At 40.7% G+C, this 23,480-nt stretch overlaps 1 protein-coding gene across 7 annotated transcripts in view; it reads right to left on the bottom strand.

Annotated features, from left to right (window-relative positions):
- The window catches only part of TULP4 (TUB like protein 4), a 172,230-nt gene that overhangs the window by 10,563 nt on the left and 138,187 nt on the right, over positions 1 to 23,480 (bottom strand). For all 7 annotated transcript variants that reach the window (XR_013928321.1, XR_013928322.1, XM_080388453.1 and 4 more), the window contains 8 exons: positions 22,326 to 22,460; positions 18,204 to 18,370; positions 8,618 to 8,842; positions 5,595 to 5,829; positions 4,950 to 5,094; positions 3,295 to 3,439; positions 1,937 to 2,030; positions 233 to 376 (listed from right to left, as the gene is read on the bottom strand). Coding sequence is in view for 5 of the 7 variants with exons in the window: in XM_080388453.1 (XP_080244579.1) it covers positions 233 to 376; positions 1,937 to 2,030; positions 3,295 to 3,439; positions 4,950 to 5,094; positions 5,595 to 5,829; positions 8,618 to 8,842; positions 18,204 to 18,370; positions 22,326 to 22,460 (1,290 nt within the window). In the remaining 2 variants the exon portion in view is untranslated. The remainder of the gene's footprint in view (positions 1 to 232; positions 377 to 1,936; positions 2,031 to 3,294; positions 3,440 to 4,949; positions 5,095 to 5,594; positions 5,830 to 8,617; positions 8,843 to 18,203; positions 18,371 to 22,325; positions 22,461 to 23,480) is intronic.

Genomic DNA, 23,480 nt, shown 5'->3' with positions numbered 1-23,480 from the left:
TAATTTTGCAATGAACTTGAAACTTAGCAGCTCTGTACGAATTATATTATGCACATATTTTAGAAAACAATGCCCGTAGTGCGTATTAGCCTTATTCTAATTCAGTTTTACAGGACCCCATCAGACAAAGGGGTTTTGATTTGTGTGTTCACCAGAAGGGGCTAGTGACACAAGCGATCTGTCCTCCATTTAGCTTAACCTGTAATGTGGCAGACCTCCAGCTCCTCCTTACCTGGTAAATCATCTTCATCTTCACTGAAAACATTTGGATTAAATACCGGCAGGTTAATGTAGTCCATTGAAATCTTCCGCACTTCTGGGAGATATATTGTCATCTGCCTGGGCTGCAGATGCAGCAAACTGGTTTTATATATTACTGGAGAAAGAGTATAATAAGAAATAATAATAATAAAAAGATCTGTTACACAAAGAGCATCTAAAGCTAAGAAAGAATCAATTCAAAGCAGACAAAAGGGCTAAGACTATTTTTATTTAATGTATTAAAGACCAAATGCATGTATGGGCCATTCTTAGCCAAATCCCTGTGCAGCACCTTGCATAAACTGGATAAAAGAGATTGTTACTTTCAGCTATTTCTCTTTCAATAGAAGCAACATTTCTGTAGATAAATACTATGTAGAAATAATTAATTACTTCATCTTGTATACACATCTATTTTTAAAGAAATAAAATAATTTTTCCATTCTACTTTTGGAACTCTCCACTGCTACACACAAAGAAACCCTTTTTTGGCTCAGGAAGTTCCTGGGACCCAAACCCTTGGAGACTGGGAGAACACATGAAGGAATTATCACTATATGCTTGCTCTACACTTACATCCTTCCCTACTTATCTGTCACTGACACTGAGAGAATGAGCGTGACCTCTGGTCTGACCTGCTAGGGTCATTCTTACACTATCTTTTGACAATCATTGCAAATGCAGATGTCAGAAAGTTATAAATCACTTGGGGAAAAAACACCAAAGGGTCTGGAACAAACCTGAGGGTTTCCATAATACTTTATCAAGCAGAAGGTGCCAGTGCTCTATGGTAGTAGCACTGGTTGTCCCCATCGTGACAACGCCCTGAGAGGACAAGCTTTGCCTGGAGGCTGGGCCAGAGAAGGTCCTCTCCTCAGTAGCTGGGGCTCCCTCTCTTGTCTGATAGTAGTCGGTATAGCCACAGAAGGTATTTATTTGACTAATTCTGCACCCAGGGCATCACTATGTAGTCCTGACCTAACCATATAATGCAACACAGGAAACAAAAGTTCTCCAAAAAGCTCATAAAACTTCTATACTTGTGTTAATATTTCAGTTCAGAGCTGAGTTAGGCTAGGTGGTACCCTGTTCTTTATTTGGCCTTCTTCCTTTCAACAGGACTACCTAGGTAGAATTGGTCTATCCAGAAAAAGGTCAAGAGACTAGACAACTGCTACTTTTAATGAAGGCTACAAATTTACTCACGCTCCAGCAAAAAGAACCATATGATAAGGCACTGCACTGACTTGAAGGGTCCTGAGCATGATTCGGTAAGGCCTTTTTTAACACTATTTTGCTATAAATAGTAGCTAAATTGTTATAAAAATCTGACTTTAAAAAATATTTCTATTACATTAACTCATTAACTTAAAACCTATGATACTTACAGTGTTCTTTTTTTATTTGTTTAGGTTTTGTTCAAATAAACTGTAAAAATAAAGGTCTGGGGTTGACTGTTAATCAGTCTTTTTATTACAACTGAGCCTTTTAACATTTTCTTGATAATCTCGTTATTGTATTTATAGATTCTAATCTCTTTTAGTTACAGTGAATTTTGTAAAATCTAATTCCTACTGTCCAGAAAATAAGTGCATTGTTAAAGAAGCCTTTTGATAATTTAATAAGAATCATATGGCATAAGTTTGTTCTTTGCAAGTTGGAAGTTTACTTTTACCTGCACCAAGGTTAGTCGGTAGGAAAGCAGCCAAACCCACAATTTTGAATTTGGTTCCCCAGATATTAGATGTGACCTGAGCAAGGTAGTTGTGCTGCAAAGCAAAAACAAGATCATTTTCACCTAATAAAATCCGTATCAAGCTCTAATAAAAAACAGCAGAGCAATCAAGCTATCGCAAGTGATAGCACAATTTCAGCTACTCTTGTTCTTATTGAAACAGCCTAATGGGCCTATGTAGCAACTGTTATACCCAGTCATTAAGAAGTCTCATTTTGATATCTGAACACCATCAGAAATAACGTATACAACAGCCACATAGGCTGATTAAAGCTGCTGAAGAACTGAACAACACGATGGCTGCTTAGTGAGAATACGTCAGTTTTCAGACACTTGCTTTTCCTGCACAGCAAGAGCACAGCTATTCTGTATTTCAGAAAGTAATATACCCTGCCCATTGGTTCTATGCTTACAAATCACTTTATAGAACAACAAATAAGACAGAAATTAATTACTCATAATGACAAACATATTTTTCCTGGAGCTTCCAAAGCAGCTTCCCAAACCACTGCTTCCACGGTGATCAAATGAGGGGTCTGACAGACCAAGAGATTTTCTCAAAGGCCAAGAGTTAACGCTGCCAATATCAGGAGCAGGATGTAAGACTCTGGTCTCCTTCCCTAATCAAAGGGCTTTTAGTCCTATCTACTGCTGCCGTGTAACTGATCTAGAATGTTACAACATAAAGGAAAAAGTGAAATGACAGAGCAGAAAAAAACAACCGAGATGAAACAAAACAAAACTGAAAGAACACAGGCTGGTATTAATAAAATATGTAACCCAGACAGTTCTACAGTCTGCTAAGTTTCATTTACCCACAGGACACAAACACCACAAAGAGCACAAAGTGCTAATTCTTTGCCTTCCTTTCAATTAAGGCTGCTCCATGTTAACTATGAAACAGAACACGTGGCCCTCTTAAGCAAGCATTTCCTTATCTCTGCAATCCTCAGCAGAGCGGAGAACTATGAGAGCATTAAGACAGCTCTGAGAAACTGACAAAGCATTTTCACATACACTTTCAAACAGCCAACAACATCACCTAGAATAAAACCCCTCACGTGGATTCACACTGACAGAAGTTAGTGGTGCCAGGAATTACCAAACACCACATGATATTGCATTGACACTTTCAAACATTAACAGTGCACTGGAAGATGCAATTCTTTAGTTGTCCATATAGTTACTGTAATTTAAATGAAAATATTTTACTGGTCAACATTAGATCTGTATCACAACTTGCTGCCTCTGGAAGGAGATGCATTTGGATACAGGTCTGGTAGCAATGGGCACAATACCTGAGTAATATCTTCTAAAGGAAACTCTCTTCGGGTTAGGCTTGGCGAACCAATAGATGGTTTCCTTATTGGTAATCTTGGCGATCTCGATATCTCCTGTGCAGCTCGTGACATCTTTGGAGATTTGCGAGCTTCTATATTGATTCTGCATATAAAGCAATAATTAGAATCACCAACAGGCATGCAAAAATGGACAGAATTCATGTCTTTGCATGTAAAGACATAATGAAGACAACTGGCATGGTGTCCTCTGACTAATAAAGACTGTAGAGTCTACAGGATGGAGAGCTACAGGTTAAATGTAAAGACCTGACATACATGCAGGAACTCAGACTGGATGGTTTCTGATTCACTTAACAAAGCTTACAGTAGTTCTGCTGGATACAACATATCCTCCACTAATCCATAAAAAGGTGTACTGCTGAGCTATTTCGGCTATGCAGACTTTGCACAAAGCCTCAAGAAATGGAAACATGACACCTCAGCTGGCAGATCTCCAGATTAGTACAGCAAACGAAGGCTCCACAAACTTTGTCAGTGCTCTCATTCTAAGCCAAAAGTTATTCCTACCTCCCACTATACGAAGGGAGTCATGAACAAGAGATCAAGCACCTGAAAAAGCTCACCGGTAGGAAAAATAATGAACAAAAGTTACATTTCAAAAGTATGTTCTTAGAAAACCAAGGATGCAAGGTAGTTGTTCTTCCTGAGCCATTTCAAGTTTTAGGCTCAGGAACTGATGGTTCTTTTGTCAAGTGCGACTGAACTAAAACATCGGTATTTTGCACATGATGTTCACATATAAAGGATGCATTTGCTTTGCCTCATACCAGGGCAAGTTCATAATGTAAGGTCTTTGGACCTTACTGAATGTAAGTGTCAGCTGCTGCTAGAAGGCATCACAGGGCTTCAACCCCACGACATGAAGCTGGCAGATAGATGTCAATGCCTGTAAGAAGCACCACAGACATCAGTGAGGCTCTGTGCAGGTGGAAGGTTCTATCTATGCACATATGAATATAATGAAGAGCTGGCAGGAAAACAACCAGACAAATTAATGGCTTAGAAGCCTGTTCTGTATGTTTTTACAGAACCTCCTCAACCCGGTGTTTAGGAGGATCTGTTTGCTGAGGCTCCCTTGCAAAGCCACCACAGCAGCAGTGCCACCTATGCCAGGATCTATACCACCTATGCATGGATTTAGGAATTTGAAAATACCCCTCAGGAAATAAAGGTTTTAACTAGACCAAGGACTCTTAAGCATTGAGGAGGTAAAAACACAAACTGTTTTTGAAGGACAAAATCTATTCCATGGTAGCAAGAGTTCACTTGAGACAGAGGTGGGAGAGTTTATAAAATATTTCTTTGAGATTGCCTGGGGAGAAGGGGTGCCCTATGGTTCCCCATTACCTTTTGCCTCAGAACCTTCCTCAAAGTCCACCTCAACACCAATCTCTGAGACCACTCCAGAACTGCACACTGTAGTGAAACCCACACCTATCTGCCCAAAGGAGTTTGCCTTTAATTTTATGAGGTGTCAAGACAGTCATTAAAAAAAAAAAAAAAAGAAAAAAAAAAGAAAAAAAAAAGAAAAAAGAAAAGAAAAAAGAAACGGAAGAAAACCCAAGAAGAAGAAATACCCAAGAAGTGATTACCTGGGGAGTTTGGGTGATTTGCTAGCTCGGCTGATTTTGGGAGATTTCTTTGCTGCCCAGTCGTCACTCAGTTCGATATCACTGGAGTCAGAGCAGTTGCAGCTGTCAATCACAGTGGAAATCAAGCTGTTTCCATAGATTTCATCTATCAAGACAGGCCCCAGAAAATGTAAGTGCTGCTTCAGAAAACTGATATCAATTACAACTATCAGTCATCAGAAGCATAAATCTGATCCACAGGCAGCAGCTGAGATAAAACCATGCAGAGAAAATTAACCATTCTGCACCCTTCCTAGTATTATGTCCAAATTTCCAATGGTTTGAACTCAAGTGAACGTGATTCGGAGGGGTGAATAGCATTCAACCAACTTCAAAACTGAGACTAAACAGTATTTCTGCTAGTGAGCAATCTATTCCCCACTATTCAAATATAAGAAGTTCCTCTCTGTGAAACAGAAGATAGCATGGTATAATTTCAGAGGCTTGAGCCTAGGTCATGCTATAGATTTTTTCCACATCAGAAGAAGAAAAAAAATCAGGTATCACCTTCCATGTTGCATATATAGATCTTCTTTAACTCCTGAGGATTTAATAACTAAAGTATTTCTAAACCTTTTTTTATATAGACCAACAATTAAAATCTACCTGCTTTCCCATCTGTTTTGGGATCCATGATGACAAACTCCGGCCGCAACTTGCTGATACGACGTCCTTTCAGGATAGGCACCAATCCCCCAAGGTATTCCAGGTACAGAGTATAACATGGACCACCAACCTCTGGGTCATCTTCTGTCCGCTTCATCGTGCAGTGAAGCCGTTCATTACCAGCTGTTGGGTAGCTGACAAAATCTCTCATATTGTTTGGGTCTGGGATAGGAGGCTTAATTAAATGAAGGAAGGAAAAAGAAAGTTTCCTATAGGTTACTGTGGTTTGGTCGGTGGTTGCTTTTTTTCTGTGGTGACTTAACCCCAACACAACTAACTGAATTTGAACCCAATTCTAACTTAGCAGGTTTAGTATAGGTTACCACATGAGTTATGCAGAACCCACATGCAAGACAGAGTGGCTGTGTATTATTTAGTTAGATCAAAAGCAGCTGTACACAGAAAACTCAAACTAGTTACTTCAATAAAGGCAGCTGGACCTGTGGTTAGAGCACTGATTTAAACAACAAACCTGTCTTCAAGTCCCAGCTCTATCACAAAATTCTCTTTTAACTTGGTGTCCTGGTTTCAGCTGGGACAGGGTTAATTTTCTTCTTAGCAGCTGCTACAGTGCTGTGGTTTGGATTGAGGATGAGAATAATGTTGATAATGCACTGATGTTTTAGTTGTTGCTAAGTAGGGCTTACGCTACATCAAGGACTTTTCAAGCTTCCCATGCTCTTTCAGTGAGGAGGGGCACAAGAAGGTGGGAGGGAGCACGGCCAGGACAATAGAACATAATGCTCAGTATATAAACTGGGGGAGAGTTGGCCAGGAGTTGCCGATCACTGCTTGGGGACCAGCTGGGCATCAGTCAGTGGGTGGTGAGCAATTGTATTGTGCATCACTTGGGGGTTTTTGTTGTTTTTTTTCCCCTTGGATTTTATTCCCCTCTCTCCCTCTCCTCTTCGTTGCAATTGTTGTTGTTGTTATTATTATTACTTTATTTCAACTATTAAAACTGTTCTTATCTCAACCCACAGGTTTTACCTTTTTCCAGTTCTCCTCCCCATTCCGCTGGGGGGATGTGGGGCAGGGGGGCAGCGAGTGAGCAGCTGTGTGGTACTTGGTTGCTGGCTGGGGTTAAACCACGATGCTTGGGTAATGTCATCAGGTCTAAGCCTCAGAGTACCTTGTCGCTGGCTGGCCCTCCAAGTGAACTTGGCCACCCAGGTTCCCATTCCTGGCTAGTACATGCTATGCCACTATACTACAGTGCTGCCAGCTCTGGAGGAAGCTTGTACCTCTATCACCTCCAAGCAAGTGACCCATCGTTGCTGAGGGCCTAGTTGTGCGCAATGTAGAGAACTACGAGCACAAAGCTCAGGGTGGGTTTCTTTGCCCTGCTTGCCAGCACACTGTATTAATCCATGAAAAGCTCAGTCCTAAAGCTGCTGGACTGCTTTTGCCTAGGACAATATAGCCTATATAACACAAATACTATTATTATGTATAAGTCAACGCAGTTTTTTTCAAAATGGAAGTACAAGAAAAAAAAGTAGGAGAAAAAAGGAGCCTCCTTAACTTGGCAAAATGGATATGGGCTGAGCAATCTGTGGTGTAGTCCTTAAGCTGGAGGGGGAAGAGGAATATACACAGGGAACAGGGTGCCTTGCCAGGCACTGGAGGCACGGCTGACAATGTAGGTGGGAGTATGTGGCTGGTGGAGAGCCAGGGTAAAGTATGAAGTAGTGCTGAGGAGGCTCCAGAAACACCCATGAAAGAGCAATAGGCATGTGGCTTCTGGGAACCCTGTTTCAGCCTCTCAACTATGCAGCCCCATGACCTCTCCCCACCTCAGCAGCCCGGAGCTGACAGAAGGGCTGTTGGCAATGATGTGCCCCCTGTACTACCTCTGCCCCTCTGATTGCCTTCATGGCTCCCAGCCTTGCTACAGCCAACTGCTGCCTTCATCCCATCCCATCCCATCCCATCCTGTTCCATCCCATCCCATCCCATCCTGGTTCCACCCCATCCCCTCCCCTGCCTGCCATAACAGTCAAGGAAGCATCACTGATGCTTTAGAGAGCTGCAGGGTGGCTCCGGGACATGGAACGCATCCTGGGGAGAAGCAGGCATACTAGAAAGAACTAAGAACCACTGGTCTGTTAAATGTTTTGCATCTTTGGAGATCGAGGAGTTACGGTTACAGCAAGGCATTTATTCTTCTCTGGCAAATGCAATGTTTCACAGTCGCGCAAATTGCCCTGATTAGCAGCACCCAAACGGAACTGTGCTGAATCATTATTTTATAGGCATAATTTGTTCTCATTTAAGCTCAGCCAAGTCCACTGATTTCAAAATAGTTATTCTAGGTCTGCATTGTTTTAACAGGGACCTGACACTGGCTCAAGAGAATGCTAACACATACACAAAAGATATGTAACACAAAAATATATGTTTGAATGTAGGGCATTTACCAGCTAATGCTCTGGTTTATAGGCTGTGATAACGACTTCAGAAATCCTGAAATGTGACAGAGGGCAAAACCATGAAACAAAGTGGCTGAGCAGATGGCTCTGATAGTGGTACAGGGAAAGGCACAGTATCTGGTTCATTTCTCCATAGCACTGTTGGAGCAGTAAGGTTAGCAGAAGTCACGGTCAGTAGAAATATTTGTGCAACCCCAGGTCTTAAGTATAACTTTCCTGGCTATATAAGGACTCATGTAACAATCCTCCTGTAATTGTGACACAGTATCAGTGTGATACTTGGAAAGGCACAAAATTACCATGGAATAATGCAGATCAGTATGTGTGAACCTTCTTTTCAGATTTTAATAGGCACCAAATGGATCAGTGGGCTCTTGAAGAGGGCTGGAATGACCCTTAATCAAGTTTTTAAAATTATAATTATGGTAACTACAGCATCTTGTAATATATCCATTGTCACTTGGGAGCACCACAGGGGGGAAATCAAGCAACTCCTTATTCTTGCTCACACACACATTTCCTTCTTTTTACCTTGATTGTTGGTATAAAGGCAGTGGTGAGGTATGAGCAGAGCCGAGGGGGCAGGGTCAGTTTGCTGATATCCTTGTCATCCCGCAGACAGCTAGCGATGGTCTGCTGGCACAGCAGCTGCAGACTGGAAACCCTGTGCTCAACTCTGACAACATATAATGCAGGTCCAGAAGCCATCAGCAGGCGCGAATCCCTGTGACCCCAACAGATCGAGATGATAGGACGCTGCATGGAGAAGAGAAGGATACAACTTTAAAAGACCTTGTACTTTCTCCAAGGTAGTTGCACAGAAAGTGACCACACAGCACCAAACATGTTACCTTAAGTCTTCCAGAAACCTGCCCACAAAAAGGGGGAAGAATGTGAACATCTGAAATTATTAGTAACAGTGGTTGATGTCTATACACTGCTTTCTACTCACAAGGTGTGAAGATCTTCATGCAAAGAATTGTCTATCAAATTCATTACCTAGATAGGATAAATGACTTTAAAGTCACACAGTGTTAAAAAGCAGGATCTTTCGATGCCTCACCCAGATGATCTTTCAGTCATCTGATCAATCCTCATCCACTGGTAATGGCTCACATTTTACAGATGAAAAGTTAAATTATATGCCCAGAGACACTTAGTAAAGTAGTGGACAAAACTGTATCAGCTTTCTTGCCTTGCACTGAGTCTTCTGCTGCACAAAGTCTCTTTTGAACTATTCCCTGAGGAAGCGAACTGTGAAAGAGCACCAGGGACAACACAGAGAACAGCCTTTTGTCTTCTGCTTGCCTACACTCAGAACTGTCTAAATTCATGACAGTAAAAACAGAGTCAGGGACAACTGGTACTAAGTGTCAGAAAGCAGAGCAAAATAGCAATAAACGCTGCTTTGGACATTATTCCCTGCTGCATGAACATTAAAGAGTTCACGTGAGAATACCAAGCTGGGCTTGCAAGGAGCTGTCTAAACTCTCTTCCCAAAACCCATCTTTTTTATGTAAAGCACCAGTCTGTTGTGACCTCCTGTAGCCCTACCACTGTTACTTTTGCCCTTCATGAGTGTTAGCTGCATCTGCCTGTCATCTCTTGCTTTCTGTGTTACAAAGCATCTGTGTTTGCATATATATACATACTGTAGGGAACGTCAATCCCGTATCTGCTATCTCTATACAAACAACACAGAGTAAAGAAGAACCTCTCATTCCATGAAGAATACTGTGCAGCAGGCTGTGATCAGTGAACTACAAAAGGTTTACTCCTTCCTGTGAAGGGCTTCCTTCTTTTCACAATCCATGACACTCAAAAGTTTAAGCAAACATGTTTTTCATGTAAATTATGAACTGTATTTACTGAAAGGTCAGGGTCTCTTTGCATTATCTTTGCTTTTCACAAGATGCACCTTATACAGAAGATAAGGGTTAAGGCACCATCAACAGTAACTTTTATTCACTCCTTTCTAGTAATATGGTGCCTAGATAGCTTAGTTAGATCAGCCCATAAACTACTAATCTAGTCTGGAGGAAAAAAGCTTTCCCTTCATTACAAATTCAAGATGCTTAAAAGGTGAGAAAGTGGAATGAGATGTTTCTGTGTGAATGAAATGAAGTAAAATGCAGCTGCACAGCGCTGTATCAATCTCTATCATCAAGATAATGGGCTGGACAAAACACCTTTTTAAGAAAAAAGATCTTCCCTCCTATGTCATCTTACACACACAGACACACACTTACTTCCATGGAAGCACAAACCTTCAGGCTCACTGATATGCAAATAGAAAGGAGCAACATGTGAACCTTGTGATTTTCACAGTAATTGATGAAGGCATTTTGTAGTGGAGAACTTCAAAAGAATTGAGGAATCCTTCTGTATTATCAATAATTATTACATGGCTTGTCATAACCATAATCTGTGGGAGAAAGCCTTAAATTTGATGAGGTGTCACATAAAGTAACCCTTACTGATGGGTATTTTCATGATTTGAGAGTGTGGCTCAGCCCTCATGCTGTCTGGTAGTAATGAGACAGTACAAGCTCCTTGCAAAATAAATGCAACTGAAAAGGCACTGACACAGGTTAGGTACCGACCACATCTACTGTATGACAGCTGGGAAAGGCACTAGTAGAAGTGACCCCGGTTTCTCCAAGGGCTGAGTTCCAGCATAGGCAGAACAACCTACCTGATCATTACAGTGGGATCCAAACTACATCCTTCTGTTCACCTTCCATCAGCTACAGCTTATCTCTAAATACGGTGAAGGAACAAACAGGTATGTGACTCAGCACACAAATGCTTATTTATTGGATATTATTTAATGCCAGAAGAGAAGTTTAATATCCCAGCTATCATAATCCAATACAGCACACCCAGATAGCCCTACCATGAATTCTAGTACTGCAGCTACAACAATCCAATATATCACACCCAGACAGGCCTCTGTTCATCCAAGCACAGTCAAATGAAATCACTTCTCTCCTCAGGTTACCACCGCATGCAGAGAACAGCAGAGATGCAGACAGCACTAGTGCAAGAACCTTTGCAATCTTAAACATATTCCTAAGGAACAGGTTTTTCAGCAGCTTTGAAATGCTGGGTGGGACCTCTGGCAACACAGCACAGTGGAGTTCAGGAAGAGCAGAAAGTCAGAAGTCGAAAGACACTGCCTTGCTGCACAATTTCACCGGTTTCCCAACAGGCAACCAGAGTTGTCAGCCATCTTCTAAACTTGTGAATGTCTGATCCCCTTATATTCTGTTTGCGTATGTTTAAATGCACACACACAATACCTCCAAGTATTGTACTGTTTGTAAATGACAACATTTCTACTCTTCCACTTCTACATTTAGTCCCCCCCACACCTCACATGTTTTAATCTTAATATTTTCAATCTCATGAAAGAGCGCTTGTACCACACTGGTTTGTCTTTGCTTACTGATCCACCAGACACAACTGGCCTTCCTTTTCTATGGAATGGTCAGACCCCTGGTACTCCTCAAGCCTAATATCCAGCAACACTTCATTTATGGTGAAGGGCTAAGATTTAAGATGAAGTCTGGGGAAAATTAGCCTGTCATTAACAGCCTTGGAGAAATCAAAGATCACCCAAATGCCAGATCTGACCTGACCTTTAAATGTACTGCTCCAATAATATTTTTCAGTAACTATGCTTCATACTCTTTCCCTTGACAGAAAAGGGATGCATCAATTACTGCAGCAAGTTACTTATGAGCTGGTCACAGCTTTCCCTCCAAACTCTGCTGAGAAAAAACAACTTCAACATCCAATGCAAAAGAATTGTTCCTCATAAAGCATCCACTTATTTGCACTGTTTTAGCAAAAAAAAGGAAGGAAAAAAGTTGTTGATACCCTTATTGCACCTGTTAGAAAACGAACAAGGAGATTCTATCACAGAAGAATTTTATTTCCCATGTTTGCACATGTTGGTTTTTGGTTTGTTGTTTTTTTTTTTTTCTGCTAGGAAACACAAGCTACAAAGAAATGCAGCAACAAACATAATGTCTAATGAGAATTTATAATCTCACTTTGCATATAAAAATCCCATCAGGTTTTGAAAAATCTCAGCACAAACTGTAAATACCTGAATGAATTCCAGGGTTTAAATACAAACATGTAGGCAAAAAAAAAACCCAAAAAACAAACAAACAAAAGCCCCCAAAAAACATGGAAAAAACCTTGAACTTCTACACATAGATAGGATTCAACTCTATGACAATTATATATTAGAAATATTTGTCTGAATCACCGAGAAATGAGATGTTTTATCAGGAGAAATATTGACTGAAAACACATCTCAAGAAGTAGCCAACAAGGAGGAGCTCTTTCGCCTTTTTTCAGAGTGGGCTTGAAAGTCAGCTACATCTACTCAAATATGTAGCCCCGGCTGGGATGTCGACACCTCTTTAAAAAAAGCACACGGGAATGGATATTCCTGCTCAGGCTCTGTGGTTGCTTCTTGTAAGTCACTCAACTGTCTCCCTTACAGGAAAGAACATAATTTATATACCTTTCATCACTCGTATGCAGTTCAGTCAATGAAAATACTGTTCAAGCTGATTCTTGCTGCCTGCCTTGAGCTCAGAAATCCGGAGCCGTGGGGCCTGCCTGCTGCTTGCATAATCCTTTGTCTGCTGGCACTGGGAGTCTCACTGGTAATGAAATAAAAATGGTATTCCAGGGCAGACAGCCCAGCAACAAGCGTGATTTTTCTCAGGAGAAAGAACCCAACTGCAAAATGGTATCTAGTGAATAGTATGTGTAAGTGAAACTCTGATGTACATTTCCTGCTTGCTCTGGACTAGACTGCTGATGTGGAGACACACGTTCCTCCCTCTGCTTTTCTTAGAGAGAAGCTGGAAGGTGCAACAGCTGCCATGCCCACCCGGCTCTTATGAACTGTGTGTGCACATCACTGTACTGCCACAGCATTCATGGATGGCTGCTGGAAAGTAGCGCAACTTCTTCATTCTTCTCTTCCCCATATTTACAGTAGGTACAATGTTAACTAGTTAGAATTGATGGTGATAAAAGCAATAAAGACTATGATGTGGTCAGAAATTACACTGCTGTGGCCTTACATGATTTTTCATGCAGCAAACTCCTATTTGATTCACAGATGTTTCTTAGATCCTCTCTGTTTCTACAGTAATATTTTTTTAAAAGACTTCAATATAACGATGAGATTGCATTTTAGCAGAATGAGTCTTTGCTTAGACTTTCCAGTCCTGACCGCGATCCATTTCTGCAGCAGAGATGATCTTATGGCCTAAATGGAAAATATCAAGGTCCTTATTGATATCCCAAAGAATGTTTCACCAGCTAGTTCTAAACTGTTGCTCCTGTTTCTGTTTCTGTAAGAAAATAAACTCTTCTTGAAGCTTTGTTGTCATCCAGTAACAACTGAATAGGATTAATTTCAAGCAATATAAATGAAAGGCAATTCAGAAGCAACAAACCCAAACACTCTGTGAAATAAATGGAGACAAAGTAAGCAAGGTCAGCTCATCTGGGTAACATAGAAGGCAGCCTCTTCTCTCAAAGCCTTTTGATCTGAATTTAACCTAAAACTGCACCGTCCTTCTCAGGCCTCAATAAAATAGCTTTTACATAACTACCAGGTTTCTGCAGGATCACATCATCTCAAATCTATCTATTCAGATGCTGGGACATTTTCAGTAAGGAAGCAGCCTGTGAGATGCTGTGAAGGCTACTGCTGACAGCAGCAGGATCAGAACACGTGGGTCTTCTTCTCAAAGACTCCTGGAAACTTCTCCCTTAAATATTTACCCTTTGGTACACCACTTTAATTAGGGAATAAAAACATGACACTGATAAAAATGCAATTACAGTTCTTCTGCATCTAATCTTGTTGCCTATACAACTGATTCTGGAACTCAGAATTGTGTTCACTCTTATCCTTCTTCTTTATTGCACTTGAGCTTTAATTTTTTCTTACACCAGTTACACAGTGGTATAAAACCACAAGCTAACATAAATTTACAGTGGAATTATAGATGGGTAGATGAGATCAGCATCACTGTTTCTAAATCCACTTTCCTGTTCCCCTGGTCCTCTCGAGCACATATAAAAGAAAATTATAAAAAGCAAAGAAGGAACCAAAATGTAAGCCACACCTTTGAACCATTAGACAGAAAAATTTCACAGGTTTGCTAAAGCTGGCAGTTAAGTAATTTCGAAGCAATCCTGTAGGAGACACCTCTGTTTAAAGTTCAAATGGGAAGACATGAAGCAGCTGTATTCATTCAGCAGCGACAGCAGGTACGGTTAGTTGACAGAATAAAGACCTGTCTGCACATCAGATGAGAAATTCTGCAGTGACAGAACTGGGTTGCAGCGTTTCCGGTAAACAATTTTAGCAAGACTGTAAAGCAGTCTTGAATGAGTTGGTAATTCTCATCCCTGCTTGATGCCAGGCAAAGGTTGTGAGGATTTAACAGATAATGTAAGAAATGAACATTCTTCCAATAAAAAAATTACGACCACGAGGGCAGCCTACTGTTGTAATTACATTTTAAAGTGTTGGAAAAGCAGGACCATGAAAAACCTGCCAGCTAAGAGAATTTGGCATATTTTTGGTACACCAGGCTGATGTTCGTGTACACAAGGCCGAGTGTAGTAAGGGCTGAGTTTTACAGAAATTTATAGTGTATTTTTGAATAGTTACCAGCTGATCAACAGCCTTTAAGATATGCTCTTTGTATAAAAAATAAACTGGTATGGACTCCTCGGCATCACAGCATGGACCCAGTTTTCATAGAACTGCTTCCAATAACATGAAAGTCTGGTGTGACTTTCTGAAGTCCCTTCTGAATTTTTTTCATCATTCTTTCAAGGTTCAAAACAGTTTGATTCTGTGTAGCAGAAGTTCAATGTCTGGCCAACCTTTACCAATGCTTTTTTAGCGCTTTCCACTATATTCTGCAAATACATTTGCAGCACGTCAGGGTGGCAGGCTGAAGCCCCAGAGCAGGGAATGAGAAAGACTCTGACATTATGCTAACTCTATCACCCTGTTTATGAATGTTATTTTTCATGCAAAGCTACTGTGTTCATTCGGATACTTTTAAAGAAGTGTGATTTCCCTACCTAGGGTTTTATAGTCAGCAAACTAGGTTTATGAACTATAAACTGCTACACCAAACGTAAGAGCTTGAGAGAGCTAATCGAATGAGACAGAGAATGCCAAAACTATACTGAAGCTGGAGAAGGTGGCATATAAAATGCCTTGAAAGGATCCATGACAACAGTCACCATCAAGATATGTAACCTGCAGTACCCAAATCTCTTCTATGTTGGGGTTTGCAGTGACTTTATGGTAGATAACATTCTAGCCAAGTTGCGTATAAATCCTACATCAGTTTTAGACTAAGTTTTGTTATAAACAGCAAAATCTCTTGTTTCCTGACTATGCTACCAAAGACAGGACAGACAAACAGCAGAAACAAAAACAGTGCAGTATATTTTACTGATAAAATTTTCAGACATCTGCTTTAATAAAGAACTGGGACAGAGTACCACAAGGAAAATCAGTTTTGCACCTGTAATTCACTGTTTTCTAGGTTCGTTGCTGCTTTGCTTTTTTTGACCTTTATATTCAGAACAATGCTTATTCTGAATAAATGTGCTTTTCCAGTCACACATTTGCTTGCTTCCAAAGAAATAGCTTTTAGCAGAAGAGTTGAAGGTGAGGAAACTCTGTACTTTTCTTCAATTCTTTTCTTCAATAACCCATGATGGATTTTGTAAAATCCCACTACAAAGCTGACTGTCATGGTATGGAAAACTAATTAATTTATACTGATGAATTTGTCTTCAGACAAATTACTGGGACCACTGACTCACTCTGTCATCTTTGCATATCCATCTTTGGAGCAGAGGCACAGAATAATGAAAGTTACTAGCAGTTCTTTTGCAGCAGTGGTTTTTATCTGGTTTTGTTAGTAAACCAAATACTTCGCAATGTTCTAGCATACCTGTCATGCAGCCGGTAATACCGCTAGACTAGCATTCAAACACATACAAGGATAAAGGCCACATGAGCAGATACAGGTGTCCTGAAAGACCCCTCACCTCCTCGTGCAGCTGAGCAAACACGGATTTAAATGCACTAAATAAAGAGAATAAACACTGACTAATAAGAAGAGGAACTACTCTAATTTTAGGCAGGTTTGTGCACATAGAGTTCTTAAATAACAATATTGGTTTGAATGTTATCTTTATCTGCTTTGCCAAGGAAATGAGACTCCACAATTGTGCCGTGAAGTGGTGGTTGCCACCCCCACCCCCTGCCATCCCTCACTTCCAACCTGGCTTACAACTTCTGAAGCCATTGGATTTTCATCTGAAGTTGACAATGGGGCAAGAAATCTCCATGACATTAAAATGCTGCAAAGTCACTGAAAATTAGCAGCTGGAAAGAGCAGGGAGGCTCACGTCAGTATTTTCACTATGAGAAATAGTGCAGTATGAACTTGGCGGTTACCTGTCCACACTGTACGACCTGCCCGTTGCCCTAGCAGTACCTATATCACAGCAGAGTAATTACCCCTCACATCAGCTACAGTATGTGCTTTCTCCCAGCTGATTAAGCAGAGGAGAAAGGAGAAGAGCTGAAAATATGAAAAGAAGTTGAAGCGATATAGGGAGAACTAGAGGATGAAGGTATTTAAATGAAGGAGAATGTGAGGTTACTGGAACAAAGCAGTAGGAGAAGAGCCTGCACACACCTTATGACAACCTGACCCCATCAGTTCCAATGCTCGACCCCCAATTTGATTTCACAGCTTGACACCAGAGTGTTACACTGGATCAACAGCTCATGTAGACACACGGTATGCTGGTCACCGAAGTGACAGAACAAGGTTGGCTTTTCACCTGGTCTGGGAATAAGCAACACTGGTATAAACATATTTTCTCCAGAATTGTTCCAGAGAGGAAAGGGCTGTTGCTATTTTGCTGAAAGAGCTATGTTTAAGACAATAAAGCTGTGTGCATGGGTAAATCCTTTAGGTACCTAAATCAACATCAGACATCACTGTACGTATTTAGGTTGGTTTTAGAGACCATTATTTTATACATTACAGAACTAAAGAATTCTATCTAAATTAGAGTGCTACTGTTAATAAGCACAGGTTAGTGCTAAATATAAGCAAACACAAAAGCTTAGCAGCTGGTTTACTATGTCATCGTTTTGTATCCATCCCAGATCAGGGTACTGAAAAATAAAAGGATAATAAATGGTATCATCATTAAACATAATTAAGTAAATGTATCTATAGCTTCTTCCTTCATTTTTAGATTTCAAAGCTATTATACATCAATTAAGTTTCACTAGTAACAGTCAGAAGTCAGAATGGAGTCATACCTATTCTCCAGAAAATGAAATAAATTGTAGAGATACATTCAGCTGGATTATGAAATATCAGTGCAGACCTATGAAGCATGCTGTGCTCTTAAGCAGCACACAGACCATGCATTGAAATTTACTTGTCAAGTGACATGACCGAGGTTACACTGAAAGTCTGTGCAGAAGGTTGGAACAGAAAAAGGACCTTCTCATTCATTCTTCTCCATCTGATGCAATATTTTGCTTTTTATGGCATCAGATCAATGGACCGTACATTAGAAAATTACAACGATAACAAAGAGAATAATCTTGTAATCGTGATCCTGGACTTCAAATACTTTTTGTCCAGCTCTTGGCTCTGCTACAACATTAAGCAAGTTACCTAGTTTTTTCTCCTCAGTCACTTATCCATAAATCAACACAACTTCTTTTTTCTATGTCGTCTGTTCATGGCCCAATGACTTTAGGAAACGGACTGTTTCTCATTATATATTTGCACAGTACCCAGCACAGTGGGCCTTAGAATCAGATGCACTCTTGGATGTCTGCCTTAACGCACACAGTGATTATTTATAGTGCATTTTTATCTATATCATAATTTAGAATGTGTTCTGGACATTCTGCAACTATTTTCACGCTGCAGGTCTATACCAACAAGCTAACGTTCGAAAGACATGTCAGCAAAGCATTGAGAACTGACAAAAAAATACCTCCTACCTGCACAGGTGTCTCCAGAGTGTAGATATGTTCCCCGCGCACATTGTAGAACTTGACAAGTGCGCTTTTCAACAAGGAACCATTGCTGAGGTCAACCAGCTGGCTTTGCTTCTCCATGCCTGCTACTGCAAGTAGGTCTCCTTGTGTACACCACTGTACCACCACATCTGAAATCACAAAGATGGTTTGCAATAATCACTGATTAGAATCAGTAGGAACAGCATTTCCAGATGCTGTAAAGTGACCTGAACAGCTGAACTGTCCTCTCAAAAGTTTCTAAAGTACTTAGAAGCTTAAATCTTTTCATTGAAATAGTAGCAAATGTGCCACATATGCACTTCCGAGAATGACTCTTTTTATATTGTAAATTGCAAAAAAAATACGTGTAAAAACCCCATTCATTTTTCTCTCTCCGTGGGGAGCCCAGAATGTAATCAGTGGTTGCTCCTAAGTAACTAAGGACAAGAACTTATTAGAGATGTTAAAACTCATGTGGAAGATCCTATGCACATCTTTGGGGTAAATAAGCAGAATGAAGTTCATACACAGATAAATAAGCTCACCAAGAGAGCAGCAAAGAGTATTTGTCTGGAAAGGCCTACTGTGCAAGAAAGCAGTGTATCTGGCAATGCCTCATGTTCTCACTGGCTGAAGGTACCTTTTAGCGTAACTCAAAGTAGAGTTATAGTTTAGCAACATCAAACTAGAAAGACCTTTGGATTTGTGTCCATAAATACATATGGCCTCCATATCATAGGTTTTCTTTTGACACCTGACTTGTGAAAATCTACTCGTCTGCCTAGCAGGAGTTCGACAGAAACACACAGGGATCGCTTAGTCTCTCATATACATGCGTATGAATATACATATCAGTTACTTCTACAGGCACCTCATGATGAGGAACGCCCACAGCTTAATTTGGGGATGCTAATTTCAAACCCTTATATCCTCCAGCTCTCTGTCACACTTCAAGAGTAGCATTAAAAACAGTACTTTGTGTTTCTGCTCATGTTTCAGAGGCAGATTTGCATGTGCAAGGAATACTGAGCTAGTCTTTAAACCTTTCTGCTCTTCAGCTGGGGGTGAAAGGCAGCTATTTTGTGCTGAGACAAAGTGAAGGTAAAGACAAAACTTTTGTGCTCTGGGATGCTCAATCTGCCAAGTACCTTTTGAAGACACTTGTGGGCGAGAAGCTGTCTTCAAATGAAGAAGCAGGAGAGAAATCAGAGTTGGCAGGAAGGATCTCAAAATTGTTTCAAGTTGTCAACTTGTCATTTTCAGGGACTTTTATGCGCTATTTAAAATGGTTTTGTATTATTTCAACTTTCTGGTATTTCCCATGGGAATTATGCTTCTGCACATATCAGAGGCAAGACGCATGTTCCTCAAGACAGTTTTTTCACAGCTAGGCATTGCATGCCACTTTTTTCCTCTTAGTCCTCAGCCCTCTGAGTATCTACAATGGGATTTAATTCATCTTTCTCAGAGAGTGTAACGATAAGCAGATTAGAAATCAATGAAGCAAGCTGATCAACTCTGCTTTTGATAACTGCATTAACTACACAACGACCAAAGTGGAAAAACACTCTTCTTTGGTTACATAGGTGTCTCAAGTTAAAACCCTCAGTAGATCCCTATAACAAGGGGAAAAGGAGTGATTACTGTGTCCAGCAGTTTTCTCTCTCTTCCACAGAACTCCTAGAATTAGGCTGCTGCAAAGGCAGTGAAGGAGAAGACATGGGCTGCAGCATCCCCCCCATGGGCAGCGTGGCTCTACAGCACATCTGTGCTGCCAGCAGGGTCCTCAAGGATTATTCAACCTTAACGTAACACAGCTCAACTGATAACTAGGTCTCAGCACAAGCAGGAGATTAAACATCATATGGAAGTTTCATCTAGGGTAATGGTCTGCAAGTAGATCACTGGATCAGAGTCATCCCTCAAAACTACTTGCCAGCCACTACATGCATGTGTATCAGCAAACCTTGAACAGACGGTGCTCTAAACGTGCAATAGCTCTGCAGGTAGCAGTTGTAGCTAACTAGTACAACTAGTAGGTGTAGTCTGGCAGTTCTGCAGGTAGCAGTACACTGAGAATCACTGACTGAAAAAGTGTACAAAAAGAAAGGACACAATGGAACAGTTCGGGACTTCCACTAGAACTGAACAAACTTCCAGGGGTGTTCAAGTTGGATGAAAAGAAGAACTTGTATTTGGGTAACCAAATTCTCATCCAACAATGAAAGTTTTTCTTTATCAACTTAATAAAATATTCCCATTAAAATGACAGCTAAGCAAAGCTAGTAGAATGGCAAGAATATATTGTGACTGCTTGAAATAGTTTTATAGTTGCTTGCTTTAATAATACATTGAGTAGCCTACAGCAGCCCATAAAGACAAGGACATCTGCTGCAGAGACCTCACAGCAATACTTGGAGATTTCAAACAAAACCACATGAATTAAGACTTGCAGGCAATACTGAAAACTGTCCCCTCTCAGCAGAATACCAAATGGCTGGACAGGGTGGAGAGCCTGAGCTGGGTGGTTTTGCACATTCTTGCGTATGATAAAAACCAGTAAAATTCCAGTCACTTGAAAAAATTTTAGATGAGAAGATACAGAAAATACATACCTCTATATAAAACTATGCGTAAAGTACTTCTCACTGTACAACGCTTCAAAACAAGACAGTGATATCCCAATCACCTTTCTCTGTCTTCTGCCTCACAGACACTCCCAGTCCAACAAGATGTTGCACATTCTTTGTCTACTGACGAAAACGATGCAGTCCAGTTTACAATTCACAAGAATATTTCTACTCTAGCTTGCACAGTAACATTCTGCTAGAGGAGGGTGACATAAATAAGGGATCTTTTTTCCATTACTGAAAGTCAATGGGGAAAGAAAAACAGGACGGACATCCTCGGCAAAACAGAGCCCTGCAATTCTAAACAAAGCGTAAGATGGGGTTTGTCTCTCGTACTGTTTCCAGCTGAAAGCTAGACTAGAGGACAACTCAAGACCACTCCCTACTGTAGAGATGCTGGGCAGACCTGTTGGTGGATATCACAAGAGCTTCTCTAAACTGCTTCCAGTTTCCCAGACTTTAGGCTTCCCTTCAGCTGAGTAAATTTTCTGGATCATAGCGTTTCCTCATGATGCTACATTTTGCCATCTGTGCACTTCTCGTGTTGGCACAGATGGAAGCAGGAGTGGAAAAGAAACCTCAAAGGTGACTTTTTTTACCTCCTAAGACTACCCTACGTAGTGGATCATCCAAAAACTACTGGGCTGGTGTTAGAGCAACTTTTCACCAAAATTATCCCACTATTACAGAACAGCTAAGAGCCTGATCCAACAGCTTTTCTTTTTTTCCTCTCCCATCTAATATCAAACTTATTTATCTGTGCAGATGAAAAAGAACCAGCAGAACCCATTATTTAAGCATGCGCTTATGCGCCGTAGTGAATTAAAACGTCTCTGCCGACAAAGCACTGTAAATTGTACTGAGGGTGCTGGCAAAGTAGGGAACTTTTTTGATAGGTAAGAACAGTAAAAATTTCAATGTGAATTAAAGATTTTACATGGAATACTAATCGTACAAACATCCATGCACATCGCTTAGCAAGATGTATAGTAATTAATCAGTGGAATTTTCCTTCTCTCAGAATAACTTGCCTCTTGATAATCAATAATTCTAGCAAGTTTTCGATATCTGTGAGAGTCAAAGCAGCACTACAATTCATACTTGGCTATCAAAAGCACAGGAGGAGACCTTGTGAATTAATAATGCAAAGAAAGCATTATGTAGCACAGGCATTCACACAAAGAAGCATGAACATATTAACACATTCAGCTGGAAAACAGCAAACAGATCAAGTGCTCTACAAAACTGCCATAAAAACACGATGTCAAAAATTGAAACATTTCTTCAAACACCGTTAACTCCATCAGCCAGGCACAGCCCTTCCACCAGCAGGTGTCACTGTACACGGCACCGCTAGCGGGGGCGGAGTCCTGGGTTAGGAGACAGGACAGCAAAAACATCACCTAGGCAAACATCATTAAAAATACATGAAAAACAGAGCACAGGAAGGGGGTGAAATGGCTTCCTTCTGTACCTTTCAACCCTGAGCGGATGACAGTAGGAGACAAGTCGTCATAATTGTTCATTAAACTGATGTCTCCCGACGTGAAGCTGACAGTAAGTAGTGGCTTGGTGTTCTGCACTGGGACTGGGTACGCAGCCGGTCCATCTGCAAAAACAAGGCTCTGGAGTGAGCAAGAGACAAACAACCAGAAGTAATTACATCCAGGCCAAAATACACTTTACTTCAGCCTGTGGCCATCGGGAGCGCTTCCAAGCCTCAAACTCTACCTGCTTATTTCTGCAACATCAACGAGCAAAAGCAGAGCAGGTTGAGCTAGTCAGCTTGTCTGCTTTTGCAAAACCCCAGTGTTTTTACTTCTTGAATATTTACTGCGGTATTTCCAAAGTGCTTTATGCAGGTATTATTATGTTTTACAGTGGTGGTTTTCAATCTTTCTCCACTGTCAACTCCCCAAAGTGTCCACAAATTGAAACCCAGTGCTTTGGAACGTTTCCTTGTGACCCAAGTTGACAACCAATGTAATAAACAATATAATCCCATTAAAAGCTATTTGTTAGATACACTTTCTGCCTAGGCAAATGCTGAGGACTCTTCCTGAAATCACACAGAGAAATTATAAGAACTTCTAAGAGAACATATTGACCTTTCACAGACTACTGTATTCTAACTGTTAAGAGCTAGGCAGCAGCATGAAAAGGTACCTGCCATCCTGCATTAACAGGAACCAATGCACTCAAAGGCAGACGTGAGCCCAAATGGAACACTTGGCTTAACAAAGCATTTCTGCAAAGTCTCTGCTCTTCAGGGCTTGTTTTTCAGCATTCACTGAAATTCCCTTGTTCAAATGCTTCATGACCAACATCACCATCTGTAGCATTTGCTGTTTAACATTTTTTGTTTACAGTTTCTGACAGGAGGTGCCACTGGCCCTTGACAAAGTGCCTCTCAAGGCCCAGCCAGCATCTTTTCAGTCAACAAAAATGGCAGAGCCAGTTAAAAGTGGTATTGCTTCCTGAATTTGTAAAAAAGCTGATCAGAAAGCATTTTGGAGAAAGATGTCTAGTAATTAGCATCTCTCTGTGTATATAATTTAATAAGAAAAACCCATCAAACTTCCAGTCCTTCCTACACATCTGTGTGAGTCAAAAGCTTGTCACCTTTGAG

The sequence above is a fragment of the Falco punctatus genome (genome assembly GCF_963210335.1).
Source record: "Falco punctatus genome assembly, chromosome: 5".
Classification (NCBI taxonomy): Eukaryota; Metazoa; Chordata; class Aves; order Falconiformes; family Falconidae; genus Falco; species Falco punctatus.
Note: the sequence above shows the minus strand (reverse complement) of the source record. Positions and strands in the feature narration are given on the sequence as shown.